The sequence below is a fragment of the Ailuropoda melanoleuca genome, chromosome 12 (assembly GCF_002007445.2).
Source record: "Ailuropoda melanoleuca isolate Jingjing chromosome 12, ASM200744v2, whole genome shotgun sequence".
Lineage (NCBI taxonomy): Eukaryota > Metazoa > Chordata > Mammalia > Carnivora > Ursidae > Ailuropoda > Ailuropoda melanoleuca.
Genome location: NC_048229.1, coordinates 24,955,162 through 24,978,084, shown reverse-complemented (window position 1 = coordinate 24,978,084; position 22,923 = coordinate 24,955,162). Strand labels below are relative to the sequence as shown.

The 22,923-nt window shown below is 47.5% G+C and overlaps 2 protein-coding genes across 3 annotated transcripts; one reads left to right on the top strand and one right to left on the bottom strand.

The window, feature by feature from the left end:
- Nucleotides 1-652: 652 nt before the first annotated feature.
- Nucleotides 653-8,775, bottom strand: ZNF772 (zinc finger protein 772). The gene is made up of 7 exons (XM_011231678.3): nucleotides 8,769-8,775; nucleotides 7,891-8,100; nucleotides 7,615-7,733; nucleotides 6,981-7,019; nucleotides 5,447-5,573; nucleotides 4,984-5,091; nucleotides 653-4,368 (listed from the first exon to the last, which is right to left on the bottom strand). Exons 1-7 carry the CDS (start codon nucleotides 8,773-8,775, stop codon nucleotides 3,224-3,226), a joined length of 1,755 nt encoding a protein of 584 aa, XP_011229980.2. The 3' UTR covers nucleotides 653-3,223.
- A 1,104-nt stretch (nucleotides 8,776-9,879) lies between these two features.
- On the top strand, nucleotides 9,880-20,368 carry LOC100465176 (zinc finger protein 773). Of its 2 annotated transcripts, XM_011231683.3 has the most exons (5): nucleotides 9,880-10,123; nucleotides 12,516-12,554; nucleotides 14,668-14,794; nucleotides 15,289-15,387; nucleotides 17,936-20,345. In XM_011231683.3, exons 1-5 carry the CDS (start codon nucleotides 10,091-10,093, stop codon nucleotides 19,027-19,029), a joined length of 1,392 nt encoding a protein of 463 aa, XP_011229985.1. In that variant the 5' UTR covers nucleotides 9,880-10,090; the 3' UTR covers nucleotides 19,030-20,345. The 2 variants fall into 2 exon arrangements, with proteins under 2 accessions (XP_011229985.1, XP_034495419.1); XM_034639528.1 differs by lacking the exon at nucleotides 12,516-12,554 and having other exon boundaries at nucleotides 17,936-20,368.
- The last annotated feature ends 2,555 nt before the right edge of the window (nucleotides 20,369-22,923 follow it).

Here is a 22,923-nt window from a genome sequence, read left to right as displayed (position 1 = left end):
CATCACTCTGGGTTTGCCTTCATAGGAAGAACCTTTCTCCCCTAAGTTGGAATAAGCGCCAATAAATATTTTGTTTGACTTTCAGACCTAGGGTCCTTGTTTAGAACCATCATACAATTTGAAATTGTTACTTCTAACTTGTGTATAATTTTTTGTATTTTGTTGACCGTTGAGCTTTTTAAATTTTTAAAAAATGATCACCCAATAAGGTGATGCTGGCTCGATGCTTCAAGAATCTGAGTTTTCCCCTCCTAACCTTCCTTATTCCTCAAATGTGGCCTTAAGTGGTTTCCACTTGCAACGCGCTTTCCTTCCAATGTAGGACATGACAACCTTCCTAGTACTGAGGGACAAAACCAGTAAATATAAAGACCCTGAGTATTGACTGGCAATGCAAAGAAAGATCTTAATCAAAAGGGGGGAAATGTGGAAATTAATAAAAGGAAACATCATTTAGAATGGAGTAGGGAGGACAGCAGGGGCTGCTCTCATGTTTCACACTAGTTGTCAATTGCAAACCCAACAGGAAGAGATGGACCTTGCAAGCCAATACTACTTTATTAACCTAGCAGGAGGAAGGAAGATTTTTTCCTCACCCTGGCAACAACCCAACCAATTAGGGACAGTAACCGCTCATCCAATAAGAAACCACTGTAGTTCCAACACCCAGTTTATTCCAGTGGCCTTTTAGTTTATAACAGCCCTTCCTAATTTCCCCTTTCCTCTATAAAAAAGCATTCTTCACCTTTGTTCTCCAGACTTGCTTATGGTTTTGCTAAAACTCACTTGTCCTGGGTTGCAATCTCAGCTATTCCCTAATATACTTTTTTTTTTTTTCCCGGTAAAATAACTGGCAGTTTTATTTTTAAGGTTAACACAGGAATGAGAGGTGGCATCAGTAAAGATACTGCAGGTAGTAAAATAGTAAGAGAATAGTTTCAAAAGTTTGACTACTTAAATAAAATGAACTCCTTAAATGACACAAACCACCAATGCTCACTCTAGGGGAAAAAAGGTAACTTCTATAGATCTATATCCACTATGAAAATTAAACTTGTAATTACAAATCTTCCCATAGAATAAACTCCAGGCCCAATTATTTCACTGGTGAATTCTACAAAACAAAGAATAACACCAATTCTTCACAAACTGTTCCACAAAATTAAAAATCAGGGAATACTTAACCAACATAATGTGTAAAGCCAGTATTATGGTGATACCAACTAAACCCAGGCATTAAGGAAAATTAGAGACTAACATCCCTCATGAGCACAGATGCAAAAATCTTAAAAAAAAAAAAAAGGCAAATAAATACAAAAATACATAAAAAGAATACATCATGACCAAATGGGGCTCACCTTAGAAATGTAAGGTCGGTTTAAGTTTTTAAAATTAGTCAATGTAATTAATCATTAAAAGACTAAAAGTGTAAAGAAAAAAAAAAAAACCCCTAAGACTGTGGTAACCACTGTCCAAGAGATTCTCTTAGAAATCCCTACCTTCTCGTGTTGTCCCTGTTGTGGAGTCCCCTTCCACTTAGAATAAGTCAGGAATGTTAACACATCACTTCTAGGAAAAGGTTTTAACAGATACTGTGGTTTTGTTTTTGTGTGAGCTCTCTACTGGATCACTTGATTTGGAACTCTTTCTCTAAAATGGAACACTTTCAGCAAAAGTATGAATGCAATGGAATAAGCTACTGATGCACATGACACTGATGAATCACAAGATAATTATGCAGAGTTAAAGCCAGGTACATAGAGTACATATTAAAGTGTTACCTGTGTACATAAATGTTTCCATAGATATAAAATTCTGGGAAATGCAAAGAAATCTACAGTGACAGAGAGCAAGATGAACGGTTGCCTGGGAATGGGTAAAGGGGAGAGGGATTGTAGGACAAATAAGAAAACCTGGCTTCACAGGTGCAAACATGTATCAAAACTTATCAAACTGTATACTATAAATATGTGCAATTAATTGCAGAAAATCCTTCGATTGATTGCTCTAACAGTGACCATAACCATAAGAGACACTAATATGGGAATCCTGAGAATTTCTGTAAAACCTCACACCAAAGCCATAGTGATGGTAACATGTGGATATACCTTTTTAAGAGTCACATTCCCTACAGTTTGCTCCTAACTCCCCATTAATCAGTTTCTCTGTGCCAATTATGATACCTACCTAGTCTTTTTAGGGGACAGTGACATCTGCCTGCTAAATAATAGATTTCAGGGGCACTGGCAGGTCCCAGAGGGTCAAGTTCTCATCAAGAGAATATGGGACTACGAAACATCCCTCTGGATCAAGAGAACCAATTCATACTGCTCCCAGATACACCAGAGGCTGTCACAACTGCCCACTGCTCAGGGTGACCTTGATGACACAAATAATCCTGGCATACAGGCCAAAAGATTAGGCCCACCAAGATCAGTATTCTTTCACAGGAGGCCTTCAGCAGTAATGCAAGTTAGGCTAAAATGAGAGCTGTTCTTTGCTTGCCATTCTAACACCACTGAGACACATTTGGAGCTCTCACAAAAGCTGTTCCTCCCTTCATGCTGGCAGAACCCCTTCGGTTCTTGATACAACGGACAGAGTGAACAGAATCCCCCACAATATAGTTTAAAACCTAAAACATTTGTTGCAAAAACAAAACAATATGAGATGGGAATTCCTAAGGTAGGTGACTTGGAGGCTGGACAAGTCTATCATGAGTGCAAAATGAGACCAACAAAGCCCATGAAAAATGGAAACCTTCTCCGCAAGCAGCCAGAACAAAGCTTGCAACCTTCTGACCAAAACTAGGTCACGTCCATGCTTGTACTAGCTGGTGGAGAAGGCGGCAGGAAGCGGTGAAGATCCTTAATGGGCTCCGGGTACTGATGACTCCCTCTAGGGAAGGGAGGAGCAGCAGAGGTCTGCCTATTAGAAAACGTTTGGGGGACTTACACACAATGTGGGACTCTGCCATTCCATACATGGCTGGTTTTTTGTTTTTCTGAGATACGGGCAGTGACAGAACTCTGGCAAGGCTCCTGGACAGGTTACAGAGTCCAACACTGCACCAGAAAGCTTCCCACATAGGTGGCATTCAGAACATGCTTAAATGTATGAGGTTCAACTTCTGGCTGATGGCTACTCACGAAGGCTAATCTCAGAGCTTCTCTCTGCTGTCAGTCACTATGTTGAACAAGGAAACAGTGTATTCCCTGCCATCCTAAGGCCTTTCTCCAGTGTGAACTTTCCAATGTCGGATGAGGGAAGCTCTTTGCCTGAAGGCCTTCCCGCACTCACTGCACTTATATGGTCTTTCTCCAGTGTGAATTCTATGGTGCTGAACAAGTACATGTTTGTGGCTAAAGGCTTTTCCACAGTCGTTGCACACATAGGGCTTTTCACCATTGTGAACTCTCTGGTGTGCAATAAGGTCAGAGCTCTGGCTAAAGAACTTCCCACATGCAATGCACTCATAGGGCCTTGCTCCAGTATGAACACTCCAGTGTTTAATGAGTCTGTATTTGTGACCAAAGTATTTCCCACATTCGCTGCACTCATAAGGCCTTTCTCCAGTATGGATACTCTCATGCTGAACAAGTGTGGATTTGTGGCTGTAGGCTTTCCCACATTCACTGCACTTGTAAGGCCTTGCTCCAGTGTGGACTCTCTGGTGTACAATAAGGTTGGAGCTATGATTGAAAACTTTCCCACATATGCCACACTCGTATGGCATTTCTCCAGTGTGGATTCTCTGGTGCTGAGCAAGTATGGGTTTGCGGCTGAAGGTTTTCCCACATTCGCTGCACTCATAAGGCCTTTCTCCAGTGTGGACTCTCTGGTGCTGGACGAGTGAGTCTTTGCGGCTGAACGCTTTCCCACATTCGCTGCACTCGTAATGCCTTTGTCCACTGTGAAAGGCATCCACACATTTGGTGTTACTGTTTGGCTTCCACTTACTATGAGGGGCATGGTGCTGGAAAATGCTTGAGCTAGTTGGGAAGTCCTTATAACCCTTCCCTGTCGTAAAAGGCATCTCCAATGGTTCAGGAGGGGAGCTGTTCACCAGCAAGGTGCTGCCCTTGTCCCCTCTGAAGGGTTCCTCTCCACTGTGCTGCTTCTGGTGATGAAGGTTTGCATTGAAGCGGAATTGTTTCCCACATGCCCCACACACGTACGATTTCTGCCCAGGGTGTGTTCCCTGGTGCTCAGCCATGTGCAAAATGTCTTTCAAGACCAGGCCACAAGTCTCACAGGGGCGGGCCTTCTGGGTAGAAGGACCTGTCTTAGGAGTCCTGACCTGTGACACTCCCACAGGAATGTTCTGCTCAAAAGCTATCTCCTCATCCTCCATTCCATGAAAACAACCTGAAAGCAGACAAATGGAGAGGACAAGTGCAAACTGACACTGATGGAAGAGGGAGCCTCATTATAAATGTGTGTCTAACCGAAACAAAATCAAGGTCATAGGACTGCTGTCAGAACAAGAGGCCCAAGCTCAAGTTGAGTAAAGGGCTGCTATGCAGTAGCTGGAATCTACGGATAATAGAATGGAAGAGTCCAAGAAAAAAAAAAAAAAAGAAAAAAGGAATGGAAGAGGACTTGACAGGAGAGGACAGGGTACAGCCTGTAGGGTACAACCCAGGAAGAACACTTCACCTCGGGACAGGTGAGAGCTGTGCAGCTGTGTTTACTGAATAGCTACCACTGAACAGCTGGTATTTAAGGACTATTTGGGGTATGTGCACACCTCATAACATACTAAGTATAGGCCAGTGTTGGGGAGCACTGCAGAGGGAGCAATGGAGAGGAACAGGTGAGATATGGAAGCAGAGGTGGGCAACAGGCAGAGGCCAAAGGTCAGAGCACAAGACAAGTGTGTATATGGGAAAATAAAGTGTGGGGAGAGAGGTTAGGGAATGACCAGAACCCAGCCCCAACATCACATCCTTCCCCACTCCTATTCCCAAGGGCCACACCCACCCTGAGCCTCTCTGGTCCTGGCTGGAGTAGCGTCTGCCCAGTCAGATCCCCAGGGCTTGCTGCCCAGCTCCAGTGAGGCAACCCCACGGGACATGGAAGATTCATATCCTAAGGAGAAGACAAGACAAGTAAATGGCCAGCACTGGTCTGGGTAACCCACAACTCAGAGAAGAAAACTAAGTATTATAAAAATAGCCTCAAAGTAGGGTCTTGCACAAATAGCTCAGTGGTCTCAGCAAGTGGTGACCACTCTGGTCCCTGCAATTCCTGACCCAGGCAGGCCATTGGAAACATCACCTAGAGGAAGGGGTCAGAAACTGGGGCACAGGGATGCATGGATCTGGACAAGGCATCCAGTCAGGGAGAGGACAAGCTCTGATACAGGAAGGACTGGACTGCCCTTGGGATATGGGGGAGAGGCAGAGCCCAGTACAGGATACTGGGGTGGGTGTGATGGCCTTACCCAGCGAGGCCATAAGTGCCAAGTTCTCCAGCATCACATCTCGGTACAGGAGCCTTTGAGCCTCATCAAGGAGCCCCCACTCCTCCTGGGAGAAGTACACGGCCACGTCCTCAAAGTTCACCTGTCCCTGCCACAATGGGGAGAGCCGAGTCCATGAGCAGCCTCTCTCCCAAGGACACCCATCCAGGCCCCCACAGATCTCCCTCCTGTATTTCTTCCTATCTAATTCCTCAACTCAGAGGAAATACAGGGACTGGGTGCCAATGGTGTCTGCACTCTCCTAATCGTTCCTTTGATTACTGTGTCCACCCATAGCAACAATAGGCGGGTGGTCAGAGAGGCACCATCTAATCTCTGGGCCTGGCCTGCAGGGCTGCACTCCGCCCTACCACCTCCTGCCAGCCAGTTCTCCTGGGGCTGCTAAGATCATGCTATCAGACAACCAAAGTTGGGCTCACCTTTCTCCCTTAAGCCCCTTTTTCCTTTAAGTTCACATTACTTTGCATGTGCGCATTATTCTTTTGGATCATACTCTGTCTCACAACTCTGGCCCCTACCCAGTCATTGGCCTCCACCATCACCTTCCTGGCTCACTAACTGCACTTCACATTCTTCCTCCTAAACCCGCCTACACACCATCTTCTACTTTTTGGATGTCTGCATCATGAACCCCTCCACAAATGTCCAGTCCCATCTCCAGCAGGTCACTTGACATCTCCATTCAGTGTTCTCTGGAACATCTTAGACTCTTCCCATGGGCAACAAATTTAAAATCCTAATATCCAATCCGAGTTATGTCTACCACTGACTTTCCCAGCTGATGGAGCGTCTACCCTTCCAGCTGATAAAGGCTAAAACCTTGGGGTTCTCTCTTTCTCTCTCATATCTATATATATCTATATCTATCTATCTATCTATATATATAAATAAATAAAAATCTGATCCAACACTTCTCCCACCTACACAGCTCCCCTCTGGCCCATCCCTTACTATCACTCATGTGGAATGTTGAAGCAGCCTCCTCCCTGGTCTCCTGTACAACATAGCTCCCTTTACCCTCACCATACAGTCTGTTCTCAACTTGGCATCCAGAGGGGGCTTGTTAAAACCTGGATTAGATCACCTCCTTCCCCTGCTCCATACCCCCATGGCTACACAACCCTCAGAACAGAGGCCTGGCTTGTCAGCTGGCCACTCCAGACCTGACTCCTGCCCACCTGTTCCTGATTCCTACCATACACGGGGGAGACCTGTTGTTTCTTGAAAACTCCCATCTCAGTCTCTCCTCCAAGTATATGCCCGTTAGTTCCTATACCTGGAACAACTGTCCACATCTTATTCCAACAGTTACCTAAAACTGGAACCCTTCTGTATAACCCCTGGCCTGGACTCAGAATCCTGGGCTGAGGATATCTCCAGGGTCCTCAGACTCAAGAGCTGGGAGAGTGTAAGTAGAGTGTTGTATGACACCACAATCCTGGAGACCGTGTGGGTGGGGGTGGGACAGATGAGAGCACAGACACCCTTCCCTCACCTGTAAAGGGTCCATAATTACTTCTGAATTCATTGGAACCTGTGGGAAGAGGGAGACTGTGAGAGATGAGCAACCACGAAGGAGCTCATGCCTATCCCCTACTCCTGCCCTGCCACAAAGACCCAGGGCTAACTGCCTACCCTCTGTGCCTAGGTCTTTAGGGCCACCTAACAGCTGTGTTACCTCGGACTAGGTCTGTCTTTCTGTGCCTCACCTAACCTCGTTTGTTTGTTCCATAAGCAGTCTATGAAATATTTTTAAAGCCTTCGGATTGCGTCCCTCCCGTTTGGAACCTTCCATACCTCCCGGCACGCTCACAATGACGGAAAGCTGCTCAAGCTGTGGCTGCAGGTGTAACTCCTGCTCACACTCTGATCCTTTCACACACCTACGGCCCCAGGTTTCCCGAAGCCTCCGTTTGTGTCGCTTCCCAAGCCTTCGCACATGCTAGCCCCTCCGTCCGCGACGTCCTTCCACACCCCACCACACGGGCGATCAGAAATGGGGCCCAACCAGGGGGGCCCCTGCTGTCTGGACACAGAGACCTGAGCTGCAGGGACCTGAGGCGGCTCTCATTCGAGGTTCTGGGTTCAGAAACGGAGGTCGCGAGAGGACGCGACGACGCAACACCCACCTGCGCAGGGTCCGTCAGTGCGGCCGCCGCCACCGGAACCTGTGGACCGGGAAGGCGCGCGGAGGGGAGGGGGTCATTAATGGTCGACAGGTGCGAGGACGCGATCCTCAGGCCCGCCTCTGTTCAGGGGAAACAACGCCTCCTCTCGCGTTTGCTCTCTCGTGGCACTTACGCCTGACACCGCGATCTGGAAACTGACCTGCTGGGTTAATCCCAAAACAAACAAAATGTCTGCTCAACGAGGGAACGGAAATCCCACCCTGACGTCTCCCGCACCAACAGAAACACTCCTCTCCCGGGCCTTCATTGGCCCAGCACCGCGGAGAATCCTGGGTAATGTAGTTTCCTCAGAAACCACACTGGCGAGGGGCATCTGCGCGGCTCCGGAGCAGAGGCCACCACGTAGCCGGCGGCGCCTACAAATTGCGTCTTCTTGAGGTCGCTTTCCCTTAAAGGTGCCGTTCCCATATCTCCGATGAGTGTAATCTGTAACGCATTACAGAAACGTTTAGAGATATTATTTCAGGACTTTACGCAGAGAACGCGCACCAAAAAATTCAATGGACACACCATATGCTAATCTCACTCAGATTTTTATAGCTGGAAGCTAATAAACATTGTTGTCAAATAAATCTTGTAGCCTGCATCTCTAGAGTTAGTTTCGTGAGCCTCAGCATTGAGGGTCAGGAACAAGAGAAGACTCCAGACACCCGACGGTGTGGAACATGAAGAGGCATGTTAAGCACTGCTAAAGCACGTGGGCAATGTTTGTGTCTCTGGTTACCTCAGAAATCATTCCTCCTGCCCGTAAAATCAGTGATTGTGTAGAACATAGGTGTAACACTTTTTTACAAGATAATATTTCTGACTCTACAGGGACGTATTCAATTCCTTGCAGGTATGTTACAAATGTCTGAGAGGAAGACGATTTACCAAATGTCATTCAGGATTCAGGAGGGCAATAAGAAGAGTCTCCATGCCGAAGAAATAGCCACAGAATTAATCGGCCGTCGACTTAGAGCCCTAATGTCTTTCCCACGTCAAAGACCATACCTATAAAACTATCATCCTGTGTAAAACAGAATATATAATGTTTCTTAGGCATTCCTTGTCGCTTGCTCCCCTTACATGACCCTCTGCCCCCCAGAGTTCACCCGACATTTTCGATAATCATGCCCTTGATGTCTTTATAGTTTTACCACCTACGTTTATTTCCCTAAATGACAGTCTATAGTCACATGCCACATTGAGGCCTGAACTAAAGAACTAATGCCACTTGGGTCTCTATCATTTCATGTTCTCAACTCCAATATTGACTCCTCACCTCCTTTCTAGAGTACTTTTGCTAGTACTAACACCTACTTCCAGAAAATCCCAGGAAGGAGTGAATGCTTCATCTTCTTTTGTTCTCAGGCATTCCAAGGCAGTGATGGATTCAGTCACTGCTCAGCCCACAAATAAAAGGTACAGAAGAATTGGGGAAATGAAAACTGACTTGAAAGAAATGGAGTCAGTGGTAAGGGAGGTGCTGGGAGAACACCTACTAAAGTGGTGGCATTTCTTTTACTAATGTTTCCTGGTGTAAACAATGGTCTGGCATCCTTCCCACCTGCAGGGAGTTTGTTTTGTTTCTGGAGATGAAAGGGCAGTGGGAACACGGAGTAGAAAGGGATGAGGAGGGGAAATGTGGGAGTGACAGCGTGTTGGCTTATGGTTTTGAAGCCCATTGTCCTACTTGAACACCAATGTTGGGCCCTTAAAATGGGAAAGGGCACAGATGTGTGGGGTGAGGGAGGAAGCTGAACACTTGGGGTCCACAACTATCTCCCCACCTTGTTCAGAACTGCGTCATTTTTCCCTCACACATCAGGCATCGCTTCACCACCGCTGTCTTTGATATTGCACATCGCCTCGGCAAGGGAAGTTTGGTTACGTACAACTGGTTCAATACGAGGAAACCAATGTGTTGTGGCTCTCAAGAAAGATTCTCTAGAAGCCCTTCGAGAGAAGCAAAGACTGTAGTACTCGCTGCGCAGGGTAGCTGAAATCCAGGGACATCTACATTTAGGATAGTCTCTGGAGGAGAGTCTGGGACAGTTCTTGACCCAGATTTCTCCTGCCCGCCAACTCTGCCAGGCAGCCCACTTTCTCCACGTTGGGCTCGGTGGGAACTACATTACCCCGAAGGCGCTGCGCGCCGCTCCGCCTGCGCTCGGCCAATGAAAGCGGACGTTTCCTCGCACGCGGAACGCGCTGGGCGGGACTTCTGCCGCGGCCGCAGGGGCGGGCGTTTTGGGGTCTCTGGGGCAGCTGTGTCTGATGAGAGGTTCGGGAAGGCTGCTGTGGGGCTGGGGTGACGAGAGCGGGAAGCGGCGAGAGGAGGCGGTCCGAGGTTCGGCCGCCCCCAAAGATCGGGGTCGGGGGTGCGCAGACTGGTCTTCCCGCCCCCCGGGCGTCGTTCCGCCCGCAGAGTCCGATGGCGGCGGCCGCGCGGAGGGACTTGGCTCAGGTAGGCGCTGATACCCGGGCAGTCCCCGCGCAAGCTGAGCCCTAGGGAGCGGCCCCCCCGGGTCCGGGACAGCGAGGCGCTCGTGTCCGCGTTTCTGCCAACCAGTGTGATGGGGCGTGGGAGGGTTACAGGCACAGGACAGGGCCTGAGCTCGAGTCATAAACCTGGGGTCTATCTCGTGTCCAGAGGGAACAGCTTGAGAGGGGACAGGTTACAATGGAAAGGCCTGGGCCTTCGTTCTGAGGGCTCTGATGGCCACAGAGGGTTGTGAACAGAGGAGGGACGGACTCCCATCTGTTGCTCAAAGTTTTCAAAGGCTTTTTAGGGAACTCAAAGGGATGGTGTAAGGAGAGTGGAGGAAGTCCATACAATAGACTGCTGGAGAGTTGTGACCAGGACTGGACCGTACTGATGGCAGTAGAGGGACGGACTGATAGATCTTGAAGGGATTTTATTTTATTTTATTTATTTGTTTGTTTGACAGAGATAGAGACAGCCAGCGAGAGAGGGAACACGAGCAGGGGGAGTGGGAGAGGAAGAAGCAGGCTTATAGCGGAGGAGCCTGATGTGGGGCTCGATCCCATAACGCCGGGATCACGCCCTGAGCCGAAGACAGACGCTTAACCGCTGTGCCACCCAGGCGCCCCTTGGAGGGATTTTAAAAACTGGACAGGATGCATCTGATGCATTTGATGGCTGTGAGAGAAGGAAGGGAATGAAGGACCATCTGTGTTTCTGTTGGCCTTTTTAAAAGTGTTTCCTGAAAATGTCTGGTAGGATGGAGATGGGGAGGTCGGTGCAGGGAACAGGTTTCAGGGAAAAGAGTAGGAGTTGGATTTGGGATAGGGTAATGTCCAGCGCAGGTATCATATGGGTGCTTGCTCACTCACATCTGAAGTCCTGGGGAGGGATCTGGGCTGAAGATGTCCAAGAGGTGGTTGATACTGTCCTGGACCAGGGCAAGGCCTGGGACTCCTACTTGGGAGGGAGAATCTTAAAGTTCTTATTTCAGATGGGCCTGGACGGTGGGGCTACTTTCAGAAGGGTGATCCCTGTAATCCTTAGTGGTTCTGGTTGGTGTGTACAGGAGTGGAAGGTTATAGGGTCTAAGAACCCGGGACTGGAATGGAGACTGAGATGTTCAGTGCTGTGGGCTTGCCATTCTGGGCTCAGCAAGCCCTCAAATCCAGTCCTTGTGGAGAAAAGGAAAGGTCAGTTAGGTGAGTGGAGCAGCCCCTTTTGGAGCTTAAGTTCCCCCAGCCTTCAGGGCAAGAGGGATGAGTAGCTGGAAAGGCCCCCAGCAGGATTGCCTTTAGGATAGTGTGTAGCAAGCAGCCAGGTTACCACCAGGACTAATATCTACTGTTTCTTCAGGCCCAATTCCCAGTTTATTAACATGTGAGTTTATACGAAGTGTTTATTTAAACATTAACTGGTAAAAATACATATATGCTTGTATATATACTTTTGCACGTGTGTATATATACACGTGTGTATACACATACATACGTAGGCATTAAAATAACATGGGTTTAACAAGTTAAATTGATGTAAGCACTTACTAATTGAAGTTTTAATATACTTCTAAGCATCTGATTAAAATTAAATGTCTTTTTGTTTTTTTAAGATTTATTTATTTATTTGTCAGAGACCACGCACAAGCAGGGGGAGTGGCAGGCAGAGGGAGAAACAGGTTCCCCGCCAAGCAAGGAGCCTCATGTGGGACTTGATCCCAGAATCCTGGGATCATGACCTGACCTGAAGGCAGACGCTTAACTGACTGAGCCACCCAGGTGTCCCTAAAATTAAATGTTTAAATATCATATTCTTTTAGTTAAAAGGCACATACAAAACACATTTTCAATACCTATCAGTTTATTTGTACTGAAAATGTTGACAAAAGTGTTAATTATGAGGACAGAAGTCACTACTTAGTACTTGACACATAGGAAGGAATTCAGTACAAATAATAGCCCCACAGGGTGGGCACCACTATTATCCCCATTTTACAGATGACAGCACTGAGGCACATGGGGGTTGAGTATTTATCTGAAGTCACACAGCTGGTAAGAGGCATCCCTGGGGGGCGCCTGGGTGGCACAGCGGTTAAGCGTCTGCCTTCGGCTCAGGGCGTGATCCCGGCGTTGTGGGATCGAGCCCCCACATCAGGCTCTTCTGCTATGAGCCTGCTTCTTCCTCTCCCACTCCCCCTGCTTGTGTTCCCTCTCTCGCTGGCTGTCTCTATCTCTGTCAAATAAATAAATAAAATGTTTAAAAAAAAAAAAAAAAAGAGGCATCCCTGGGGACTGAGGCCCAGATGATGTGAAGGGCTTGGGTGGACCTTTGTGGCCCAACACTGTTTCCTGCTTCTCATGGCTTTGCTTTTCTATAGGTTCCTATTGCTGCAGATTTGCTTCCAGACCATGCAGAGGTAAGTGGGAGGTATCCCAAATCCTCATCCTATTCAGTTCCCACCTGTGTGGGCTGTAGATTCTGTGACTCTTTGCCTGCTGTTCTCCCTCCTCTTCCATCCTAGATCCCTGGAAGATCAGGGGCCTGAGTCCAGACCAGGAATTACATGGATTGGTTCCCATTTCTGGCAAGCAGTGGCACGGCATTTATAAGATATTACATTCACGGTGATAAACATTAGAAAATGTTGGGGGGGCGCCTGGGTGGCACAGCGGTAAAGCGTCTGCCTTCAGCTCAGGGCGTGATCCTGGCGTTCTGGGATCGAGCCCCACATCAGGCTCCTCAGCTATGAGCCTGCTTCTTCCTCTCCCACTCCCCCTGCTTGTGTCCCCTGTCTCGCTGGCTGTCTCTATCTGTCAAATAAATAAATAAAATCTTTAAAAAAAAAAAAAAGAAAATGTTAGAGGGGAGGCTGGGCTGGGAATGCTCATGCAACCTTAGGTCTCTGTTATGTCTGGTGGAAACAGTAGGAAACAAATTAGACCTGGAATGGAAGCCAGGAGCTGAGCCTCTATTCTGGAGTGCTGGGAGCCAGGGAAGGTTTGGAGCAGAGGAGGGAAGTGATAGGACCAGACTTAATGAGCTCCTCCTGCTGCACGGCAGAGAGCAAACTGTGGGGAGGGGTGGCTGCAGTAGTCCAAGTGAGTGTTAGTGGTGGCTGTGGAGGTGGGACACGTGTTGGAATCTGCATCTGTTTTTTCAGTAGGTCCATGCAGACTTTCTGATGTGGAGGGTGGGAGAAAAGTGGAAAGGTTAGCAGTGACTCAGATGTAGTAGTAGCTAGAAGCAGGCAAGTACCACCATGTCAGAATTGGTGGTAAGAGTCATTTTCAGTGGGAATATTAGGAGTCAGGTTTGGGCTATGTTGAACTGTGATGCTTCAGAGACCCACAGGGGGGCGTGTCGAGTGGGCACCTGGACACACGAGTGTGGAGTTGAGGTGATGTGGTCCAATTGGAGACACCCACAGTACAGATGGTGTGTGGACCAGGATGGCTGTATGGGTCAGGTTTGGCAGGAGCACCTTCAGGTAACAAGGAGAGTGTGGGGCCAAGGACTGCATCTCCTGCTGGACACCTGGATGGGGGTAGTGGGCTTCACAAAGACACATGAGGGAGAATAGTGTCCCTATGGTCAGGGTATAGGCATGAAGAGGGTCTGGCCAGTGGACCTGAGACAGATGTGGAGACAAGTCAGTGAGGTGACAGTGAAGCTGGTGCCACTGCTTATTTTTTCAGCTCTGGGATCCCCAGGCTCTTGTTCTGACCTTTGCTGGGACCAGGGGATTAGTTTAAGATAAAATGGGATCCTCTGGGACAATCGGAGGCCTAGCATGAGAGACAAGTGGACTTGGGCTTGGGCTTCGAATTAAGCATCAGAGGAAACTGAGATGGGTAAGGGGACACCTTTGCAGCACAGAAGTGGAAGAGGGCCGAGGGTGTCTGAAATCTTGTGTGATTCCTGGTGGCTGAGGATGAAGCAAGGATATGGGCCAGGCAGGAAGACCTTGAAGGCAGGCTTGCCGGTTGCCTCTGGCAGTCAACGTCATTGGAATTCTGGGACAGAATGGGATTCTGATTCTATTTGCCAAGCACCCTCTGGATGGCATGTACACACCAGCGTGTGGTGAGGCCAGGGAGATGCATGATGTGGTGGAGGGGGTGCTGGTGGCAGTGAGGGTTGAAAGGATGGCAGTGAAGGGAGGTGTGGTACGGCATTGTGCATGTTGAGTGGGAGTGTAAACTAATGGCTCCAGGCTCTTGTACTGGGGGCTGAAGTGATAACAGTGGCCCAAGTTAGTTGTTGGGGAAGCACAATCTGCGAGACCCCAGGTGAATTGTCTGGCAGGCCTAGAGCTCAGATGGCTATTACCTGCCCACCTGTTGTTGCTGAGGACTGAACACGGTGCCTGTTGGGACAGTGAGGAGCAAGCAGGTCACATCAGTGGCACCAGGACTTGGTATCTCCTCTGAGGTGGGGGAACTCTGGAGGAGGGTGGACGTTTGTGAGGATGTCTAGAGTGCTGGGAAAGGAAGCTGCTACATATCAGCTCAACTATCCTGTCTTGACAGGGCCATGTGACCTTTGAGGATGTGGCTGTCTACTTCTCTTGGGAGGAGTGGGGGCTCCTTGATGAAGCCCAGAGACTCCTGTACCGTGATGTGATGCTGGAGAACTTTTCACTGATGGCCTCTCTGGGTAAGGTCCTCACAACCCATTCCAATGTCCTGGTCTGGGCTCTGCTCTTCCCCTTTACCTCAGGGGCAGGTCTCGCCTTCCCAGAGCTGGACCATGGGCATTTCTTCCTTCCCTGTGCACTTGAGTATGTGTTGTGATAACCTCGGTTGTGTGCACCACCCCTTCCCTTCTTGAGCTGCCTCAATACTTGCTGCCCCAAAGCTGTGCAGGAAAAGATGTGGGAATTAGGAGTCTTGCAGTCAGCCTGATGGATCACACCGTGTTGGCATCTTCGTGGCCTGGGGATGCTGGAAAGATCCCTGGCAGCTCCGTGCGCCAGGTTCTGCTCTCCTTTGGCTGACACGTGGGATGTGCCTGCACTGACATGGCAACTGCTTCACTGGGTTGTTTTCGCAAGAGTCTCCTCCAAGATTCTTCTGTAATATTTCGTTTTCTTTCCTGTGGGCTGTCCTGGGGTCGGTCACTTTGACCCTCCTGTGTTCTCTCTCCCTTAGGACTTGCATCTTCCAGGACACATGAAATTACCCAACTGGAGTGGTGGAGAGAACCCTTTTTGCCTCCCTGTGGAGTCTTGACTGCAGCCATGCCAAGAGGTACTTGGAAGGCGGAGCTGGCAAGCGTGAACTCAGGGATGGGCTCAGGTCATACCAGGAATCCTTCGGCTGGGCCCTGATGATATGGTGCCAAGGCACAGTCCACGGCTGATTTCCATCTTTTCTCAGTTGTGCACTTATTATGTCTACTCTGATTTCTGACCCAGAGCTGTCCCCCACCTCTCTATCCGTCTTGCTGCTCCTTGCTCCCCAACAGTGGCCTGCCTTTGTCTTCTTCGTGAGGTGGTCAGTCAGGCACAGCCACAAGAGGAGACGCAGGAGCCGCTCAGGAGAAAACAAAGTTGATTATGCTCAACAGGTCTAGAGAGACAGTCACGATATGCTGAGGGGTGCGTGGGAGGTGGTTCACAGGGGAGGGAGCACCCAGGGAGTGGTCAACCAAGCAGGGGGAAGCAGAGAGTGAGGACCTATGAGCAAATGCCTTTCCTGGGGGCTGGGAGGCGTGTACGAGAATAGGTGCCTTCAGCTCAAAATATCATGTGAAAATTGAACTTGGCGGGCCAGAGGATCTTTAAGTAAATTATGTATCTTAGGCTCTTGAGTATGTCAGCAGCTGCCTCATCTCTGGGGCTCTCTGTGAGCAGGAGCTGCAAGCCCGTATTAAATGCTCTTGGTAACCAGTGAGCTCCTTTACCCCATCTCTTTGCATGAAATCTTTCAGAACAGTTTGGATTTCCAGTCTTGTGAAGTCATGAGTTTTAGTTTCTAATTCCTTGTGATCTGTGTTCTTGACCTCCTGGGTCTGGAAAGATCTTGGCTGCTTCATTCCTGTGCCCCCCCCCCCATCTCTTAAGGTGACTCAGCTGGATTGGAATCCATTGAGGAGAGCTGCGGTGGCTGGATGTCCTTTTGGGATTGGTCCCAGACCTTGGGAGCAGAGTTGGCAAGTTGATAGGCAGCGGCATGAAGGAGAACCCAGAAGGGTTTTGAAGGTGTCTACCCTTGTTGAATTATTGGCTGACTTCCTCTGGTTGTTGAGAGGTGTTAGAGATCCTGGGCCATAAGAACTTGAGCCACTTAACTCCAGGGATGGGGCCCACTGATGCCCACAGGCTTGGGAGGCAAAGAGCCACAGCAGCCACACACAGTGAGGGGGTTGCTACTAGGACTGACCCTCACAGGGTACCATAGTGGACTTCCCACGAAGGAGAGGCAGCATCCCTGCTTCGGACTGAGGAGCAGCATGGACTTGAATGGGCATGTGAAAAACCTCCCAGTCCTGGTGCCATGAGTCCACAGGAGTTATCTCCTGAGGGTTACTGAGCCCTCCTCTGTTGACAGATCAGCTAATAGCCAACAACTGATATACAGCATTTCTTTGGCGGCTGCAAGGAGGTTACCCTTCCACTCTCACCCTTGCTTACTTACTCTCACCCTCGATTCCACTGGAGACTTCAAGATGTTTTTAGCCAATTCTACCAGTCTGTTCCTTACTCAGGGAGCACCAGGAGAATACTCCCCCCTCCTCACCAGCACCCTGTTGAGTCAGGGCTGGCCAGTAGTGAAGTCTCAGGGTATTTTAGGAGAATGAACTCCACAATTTAGGGTGGAAAGCCTTGGCAGTGCCCGAGAGAGAAAACACAGAGCAGCTCAGAGCAGCACACGGGAACGCCAGAACGACACCCAGCCTTCCCAGATGGTAGACAGCTGGTTAGTAAGCCAAGCAGTTAAGGGGCATTTCTTAGGTCCTCCCTCACCTGTGAATGATTGGCATCAGAGACCATCCTGTTTGCGATGTAAATCGTTTTGTATTCTCTTATGAGAATAGGTGCAGCCATGACAGGAGAGGTGCAGGAATAACAAAATTTATTATATTCACAGGTCCTAGAGAGACGGTCACTGCACGCTGCGGGGGGGGGGNCGCCGGGGGGGGGGGGGGGGGGGATGTCACGTGGGAGGGAGTCCCAAGGGAGTGGGCTCAGCCAAGCTGGGGAGAAGTAGAGAGGACCTGTGGACCTTCATTGGGAGTCAGGGTGGGATGCACAAGAAAAGGAGTGAGGGGATTTCACTGGTGCGTTTGAATGGTACTAGGTCCCAGTCAAGGGGGAGTGTAGGAAGGAGGACTTGTGGCAGGGGCCCACATCCCACTAGTGTATGTGGTCGCAGAGTTCATGGCCTGTCTGTGGGGAGGTTGAGGCAGGAGAAGAATATGAAGTTTTCGAGATTATGATACAGGCTTTCACAGAATGTGTCATGAGGTGTGCGTGGATCCTTAATAGTCTCTGACCACACCCTTCTGCACTGTGTTCCTGGGTTTTCAGCAGCCTTGCTGAAGGCCGTTTGCAGAGGGGTGTGTTGGAGACCCAGCCTCTCCTTCCTGAGCTGCCCTCCTCCATCCTTGTGTCCTTGCTGCTCATGAGGCCTCCGACCAATCTGTGAGCTTGCCAGGTCGAGCATGGCACAGTAGGCCCTTCCTCACTCTGAGCCTCAAGCCTGATTCTGCCAGCAATACGATGGACTATTTACTGGGTATGTGAGACACGTTTGTAAGCATGCTATGTCCTCCTACTGATTTCTTTGCTTTCAGGTTGGCGGCATAGAGCAGAGGCTGAGGAAGCTCCTCGTGAACAGAGTGTTCATATAGAAGGAGTGCTCAGAGCAAAACTTCAACACCAGAAGCTGCACTGTGGAGGGAAACCTTTAAGAAGAGAAGGTGGGGAGGGTGGAAAGGACTTCCCAATTAGTTCTGGTTTTCTTAACCATCAGGTGACCCGTGGCGGAGGGGAGCCACAAAGGAGCACCAAAAGTGGGGAGGCCTTTCACCCTGGAAAAAGGCATTACAAATGCAGTGAATGTGGGAAAGCCTTTGGTCAGAAATACTTACTTGTTCAGCACCAGAGACTACATACTGGAGAAAAGCCTTATGAATGCAGTGAATGTGGGAAATTATTTAGCCATAAATCAAACCTTTTTATACATCAAATAGTTCACACTGGAGAAAGGCCTTATGGGTGTAGTGAATGTGGAAAATCCTTTAGCCGCAATGCTGACCTCATTCAACACCAGAGAGTTCACACTGGAGAAAAGCCTTTTACATGCAGTGAATGTGGAAAAGCCTTCAGGCATAATTCCACACTTGTTCAGCATCATAGGATCCACACTGGAGTGAGGCCTTATGAGTGCAGCGAATGTGGGAAATTCTTTAGCTTTAACTCAAGCCTCATGAAACATCAGAGAGTTCACACTGGAGAAAGACCTTATCAGTGCAGTGAATGTGGGAAATTCTATAGCCACAAGTCAAGCCTTATTAATCATTGGAGGGTTCACACTGGAGAAAGGCCTTATGAGTGCAGCGAATGTGGGAAGTTTTTTAGCCAAAGCTCTAGCCTCATGCAACATCGGAAAGTTCACACTGGAGAAAAGCCTTTTAAATGCAATGAATGTGGAAGATTCTTTAGCGAGAATTCCAGCCTCGTTAAACATCAGAGGGTTCACACTGGAGCAAGACCTTATGAATGCAGGGAATGTGGGAAATTTTTTCGCCACAGCTCCAGCCTTGTTAAACATCGGAGGATTCACACGGGAGAAATGCCTTATGAGTGCAGCAACTGTGGGAAATCATTTAGCCAGCGTTTCAACCTCATTCAGCACCAGAAAGTTCACAGTGGAGAAAAGTCTTGAATGCAGCTAATGTGGACAAGCCTTTAACCAGAGGTCTGCTCTGATTCAGCAACAGAAACTTCAGTCCACATAGGCCTCATGAATACAGTAAATGTGAAGAAAGCCTTCAGCGAAAGGCTTAACCTTGTCGAGCACCAGAATGTTCAGACTAGAGAGAGGCCTTAGGAGTGCAGTACACATGCAGTCTCCTGATTAACCTAACTTAAAACTGAGAGGAGCTCTGAAAGTAGCCATTATGAGGGAGCCAGCAATTGAACATCATTCATCCAAATATCCTGACATACTGCCTCCTGAGAAGCTAAGCCTCTGCCTGGGAGCTCTAGGGAGAGGGAGTCCTGTGTTCTTAGATGTATTAGTCTGGAGTGGAGTTTCCACCTCTATCATTGGAGTGGGGAGAGAGGGAATGGTCTTAGTTCAAATGTGACTGGCTCTTGCTGTTCTTACTGAATATTAGATGTTCTTGATTAAGTGTTTCCTCATTTGCTGTATACCGTAGGACCATTTCCAGAGACTTTAACTTGTGTTTTTATAATCTTCCCCAGTTTCAATGGGAAGCAGGCCTGCAAAGCTCCTCACACTGTCATGCAGGAAGTTGATCTAAATATTTAATTTTATAAGAACTTGCCAGCTTGTGTTCTAGATGGTTAATGCTATTTCATATTTCTTCCTAGAGTATTATATTTCCAGTTTCTTCACATCATTGCTGATCCTTGTATAACACATGGGCCATTCATTTCAGCCGTTCTAGTAGGTGTGTGGTGTTAACCTGTCTCTCTAATGACTCAGTGTTGAGCATTAGTCTTTGTGTTTATCCACCACCCATACATCTTTAGTGAATTATCTTCATGTTTTTTTCCTACTTTTAGAAAAATTGGTTGGTTTCTTATTGTTTTGTGATTTAATATATTCTACATAGAAGTTCCTTATCTGATATATGCTTTACCAATGTTTTCTCACAGTCTGTGCCTTTGATTTTTGTTTATTTCCTTTTTTTAAAATTTTCATTTCTTAACAATCTCTTTCCTAGGGCAGAATTTTCATTTTCAGGAAGTTCAATTTATTTATTTCTTAGTGACTGCATGTTTGGTATTATATTCTTTTTCTCTTATGGTACTATATCTTTGCTTGTAAATAAAAGCCTTATCTGAGTATGCTGGAGTCTTATGAGTCCTTACCCAATCCTGTGACATCTTTGTGGATTTAAATGTACATAAAGATTTTCAGTGTATGTAGACATATTTACCTGTGTACATATCCACTAATTCTTCTGAGAGAGCCTAGACAGCAGTGGCATTCCAATAGGCATGAGCATATTTAATGCACAGTTATTGGTACAGTTTTTCAGTAAAAAGAACCAGAACTCCTTAGAGGCTATTTCAAGGTTGGTACAGGAAGGTACATGAGCCTAGGAAATATTCTTGGATCAGTCAAGAAGTGCTCACAGAATGATGTTGATGTATTAGCTTTCTAGTGCTGTCCTAACAAATGACCACAAACCTATGGCTTAAACAACACATATTATAGTACTGCAGATCAGAAGTCCTACACAGGACAGGTCTCAGTAAGTTAAAATCAAGAGGTTTGCAGGGATGTGTTCTTTTCTGGAGTCTCTAAGACAGATTCTGGTTTCCACTTATTTGAGCTGTTGGACAATTTCAATTTCTTGTGGTTATAGGACTTACGTTTCAGTTTTCTCTGTGGCTCTCAGCTTAGGGTCGTCCCTGGAACATGTAGGAACTTTTATAGCATATTTAAAGCTAAAACAGTACCAACTGTATACAAACTCTTACAAAACAAAGCTCAGGGGCACCTGGGTGGCTTAGTCAGTTAAGTATCTGCCTTTGGCTCAGGTCATGATCTCGGGGTCCCAAGATCGAGCCCTGCATCGGACTCCTTGCTCAGTGAGGAGTCTGCTTCTCTCTCTCCCTCTGCCCTTCTCCCTGCTCATATTTACTTGCTCTCTCTCGCTGTCCCTCAAATAAATAAAATCTTTTTTTTAAATTTTATTTATTTATTTGACAGAGACAGCCAGCGAGAGAGAACACAAGCAGGGGGAGTGGGAGAGGAAGAAGCAGGCTTCCAGCGGAGGAGCCTGATGTGGGGCTCGATCCCGGAATGCCGGGATCACGCCCTGAGCCGAAGGCAGACGCTTAAGGACTGTGCCACCCAGGTGCCCCTCAAATAAATAAAATCTTAAAAAAAAAAAAAAGTTCAAACACTTCCCAACTAATTAAGGGAACCCAATACTAACATGATACTAAAACAAATTACAGAGCAACATCCACATGAACCTCAATATAGCAAAACCTTAGCAAAAAAATTTTTGGAGGTAGGGGAGTGATGGTGGCAGACAAGGAATCATCCTAAATATCCCAGAAATCAACCCAATGGTAGAACAAACACAACTAAAGCTAGACAAGAGGCCGCATGAAAGAAGGTGGGAAGTGTGGAGACATGGTTTGGGAGAGAACTGGATCGTGGCTGATGTGCTGGGGAGAGACCGCGCTGATGGAGAAGAGCAAGAGACACTCCCACAGAGGAGGATGCACAGGGAAAACAAATACCTGCAGCAATTAGCGTGGAAAGCATGAGGGGCCAAAAAGAGTGGAAGATATCGTTGAGACCCTTTATATGGAGATATAAAAACAATCAGAGATGAAGAGTCCAATAAACGAGATTAGAAACACACCTGATGCAATGAACAGCAAGCTGGAAAAAGCAGAATGAATTAATGACCTAGAAGAGTAATGGAAAGTAATCAAGATGAACAAAAGAAAAATTATGTGAAACAAGAATAGACTTAGGGAACTCAGTAACTCTGTCAAATGTACTAACATTCGCATTATAGGAGAAAGAAAAGAAAGAGGAGGAGAAAAGAGAGAGCATACTTGAAGAGGTAATAGCTGGAAATTCCCTAAACTGGGGCACCTGGGTGGTTCAGTCGGTTAAGTGTCTGCCTTTGGCTCAGGTCGTGATCCCAGGGGCCTGGAATGGAGCCCTGCATCATGCTCCCTGCTCAGCAAGGAGCCTGCTTCTCCCTCTCCTCCCCACTTGTTAACTCTCAAATAAGTAAAATCTTAAAAAGAAGAAGAAGAAACCAAACAGATATCCATATCCAAGAGGCACACAGAACCCCTAATAAAATCAAAAGCAGATCCATACCAAGGCATATTGTAATTAAAATGCCAAAATATAGTGATAAAAAAGTTTAAAAGTAGCAAGACAAGAGAAGACAGTTACATGCAAGAGAAACCCCATAAGGCTATTGGGAATTTTCAGCAGAATCTTTCCAAATCAGAAGGGAGTGGTATGATATATTCAAAGTGCTGAATGGGGAAAATCTGCAGCCAAGAATACTCTATCCAGCAGGACTGTCATTCAGAACTGGAGATATAGAGTTTCCCAGACAGACAAAAACTAAAGGAGTTTATGACCACTAGACCAGTTCTGCAAGAAATATTACAGGGGACTCTTTGGAAAGGAAAGGCCAAAAGTGACAGTATGAAGGTAGGGAACACAAAACTACTAAATATGACAACATACACCTAAAATGTGTGTGGGGGGGGAGGAGAGGAGTAAAGAATGGGTCCAAACTTAAATGACCATCAACTTAATATAGACTTGCTATATGCAGAAGATGTTATACACAAACCTAATGGTAACCACAAATCAAAAACCACTAATATGTGGGGCACCTGGATAGCTCTGTCAGTTGAGCATCCAACTCTTGATCTCAGCTCAGGTCTTGATCTCAGGGTTGTGAATTCAAGCCCCACACTGGGCTCCAACATGGAGCCTAGTTAAAAAAAAAAAAAAAGCTAATTTGTTAGGGACACCTGAGGGGTTCAGTCAGTTGGGCAGCCAGGTCTCGATTTCAGCTCCAGGTCATCTCAG

Coding starts and splice junctions, on each gene's coding strand:
- ZNF772 (XM_011231678.3), bottom strand. Junction 7,734..7,890: donor GGAGAGGAGTGTTTCTGTTG/GTGCGGGAGACG, acceptor TCCCCTGAACAG/AGGCGGGCCTGAGGATCGCG. Junction 5,092..5,446: donor GGCACTTATGGCCTCGCTGG/GTAAGGCCATCA, acceptor TCTTCTCCTTAG/GATATGAATCTTCCATGTCC.
- LOC100465176 (XM_011231683.3), top strand. CDS start 10,091: ATGGCGGCGGCCGCGCGGAGGGACTTGGCTCAG. Junction 12,555..14,667: donor TGCTTCCAGACCATGCAGAG/GTAAGTGGGAGG, acceptor CTGTCTTGACAG/GGCCATGTGACCTTTGAGGA. Junction 14,795..15,288: donor TTCACTGATGGCCTCTCTGG/GTAAGGTCCTCA, acceptor TCTCTCCCTTAG/GACTTGCATCTTCCAGGACA.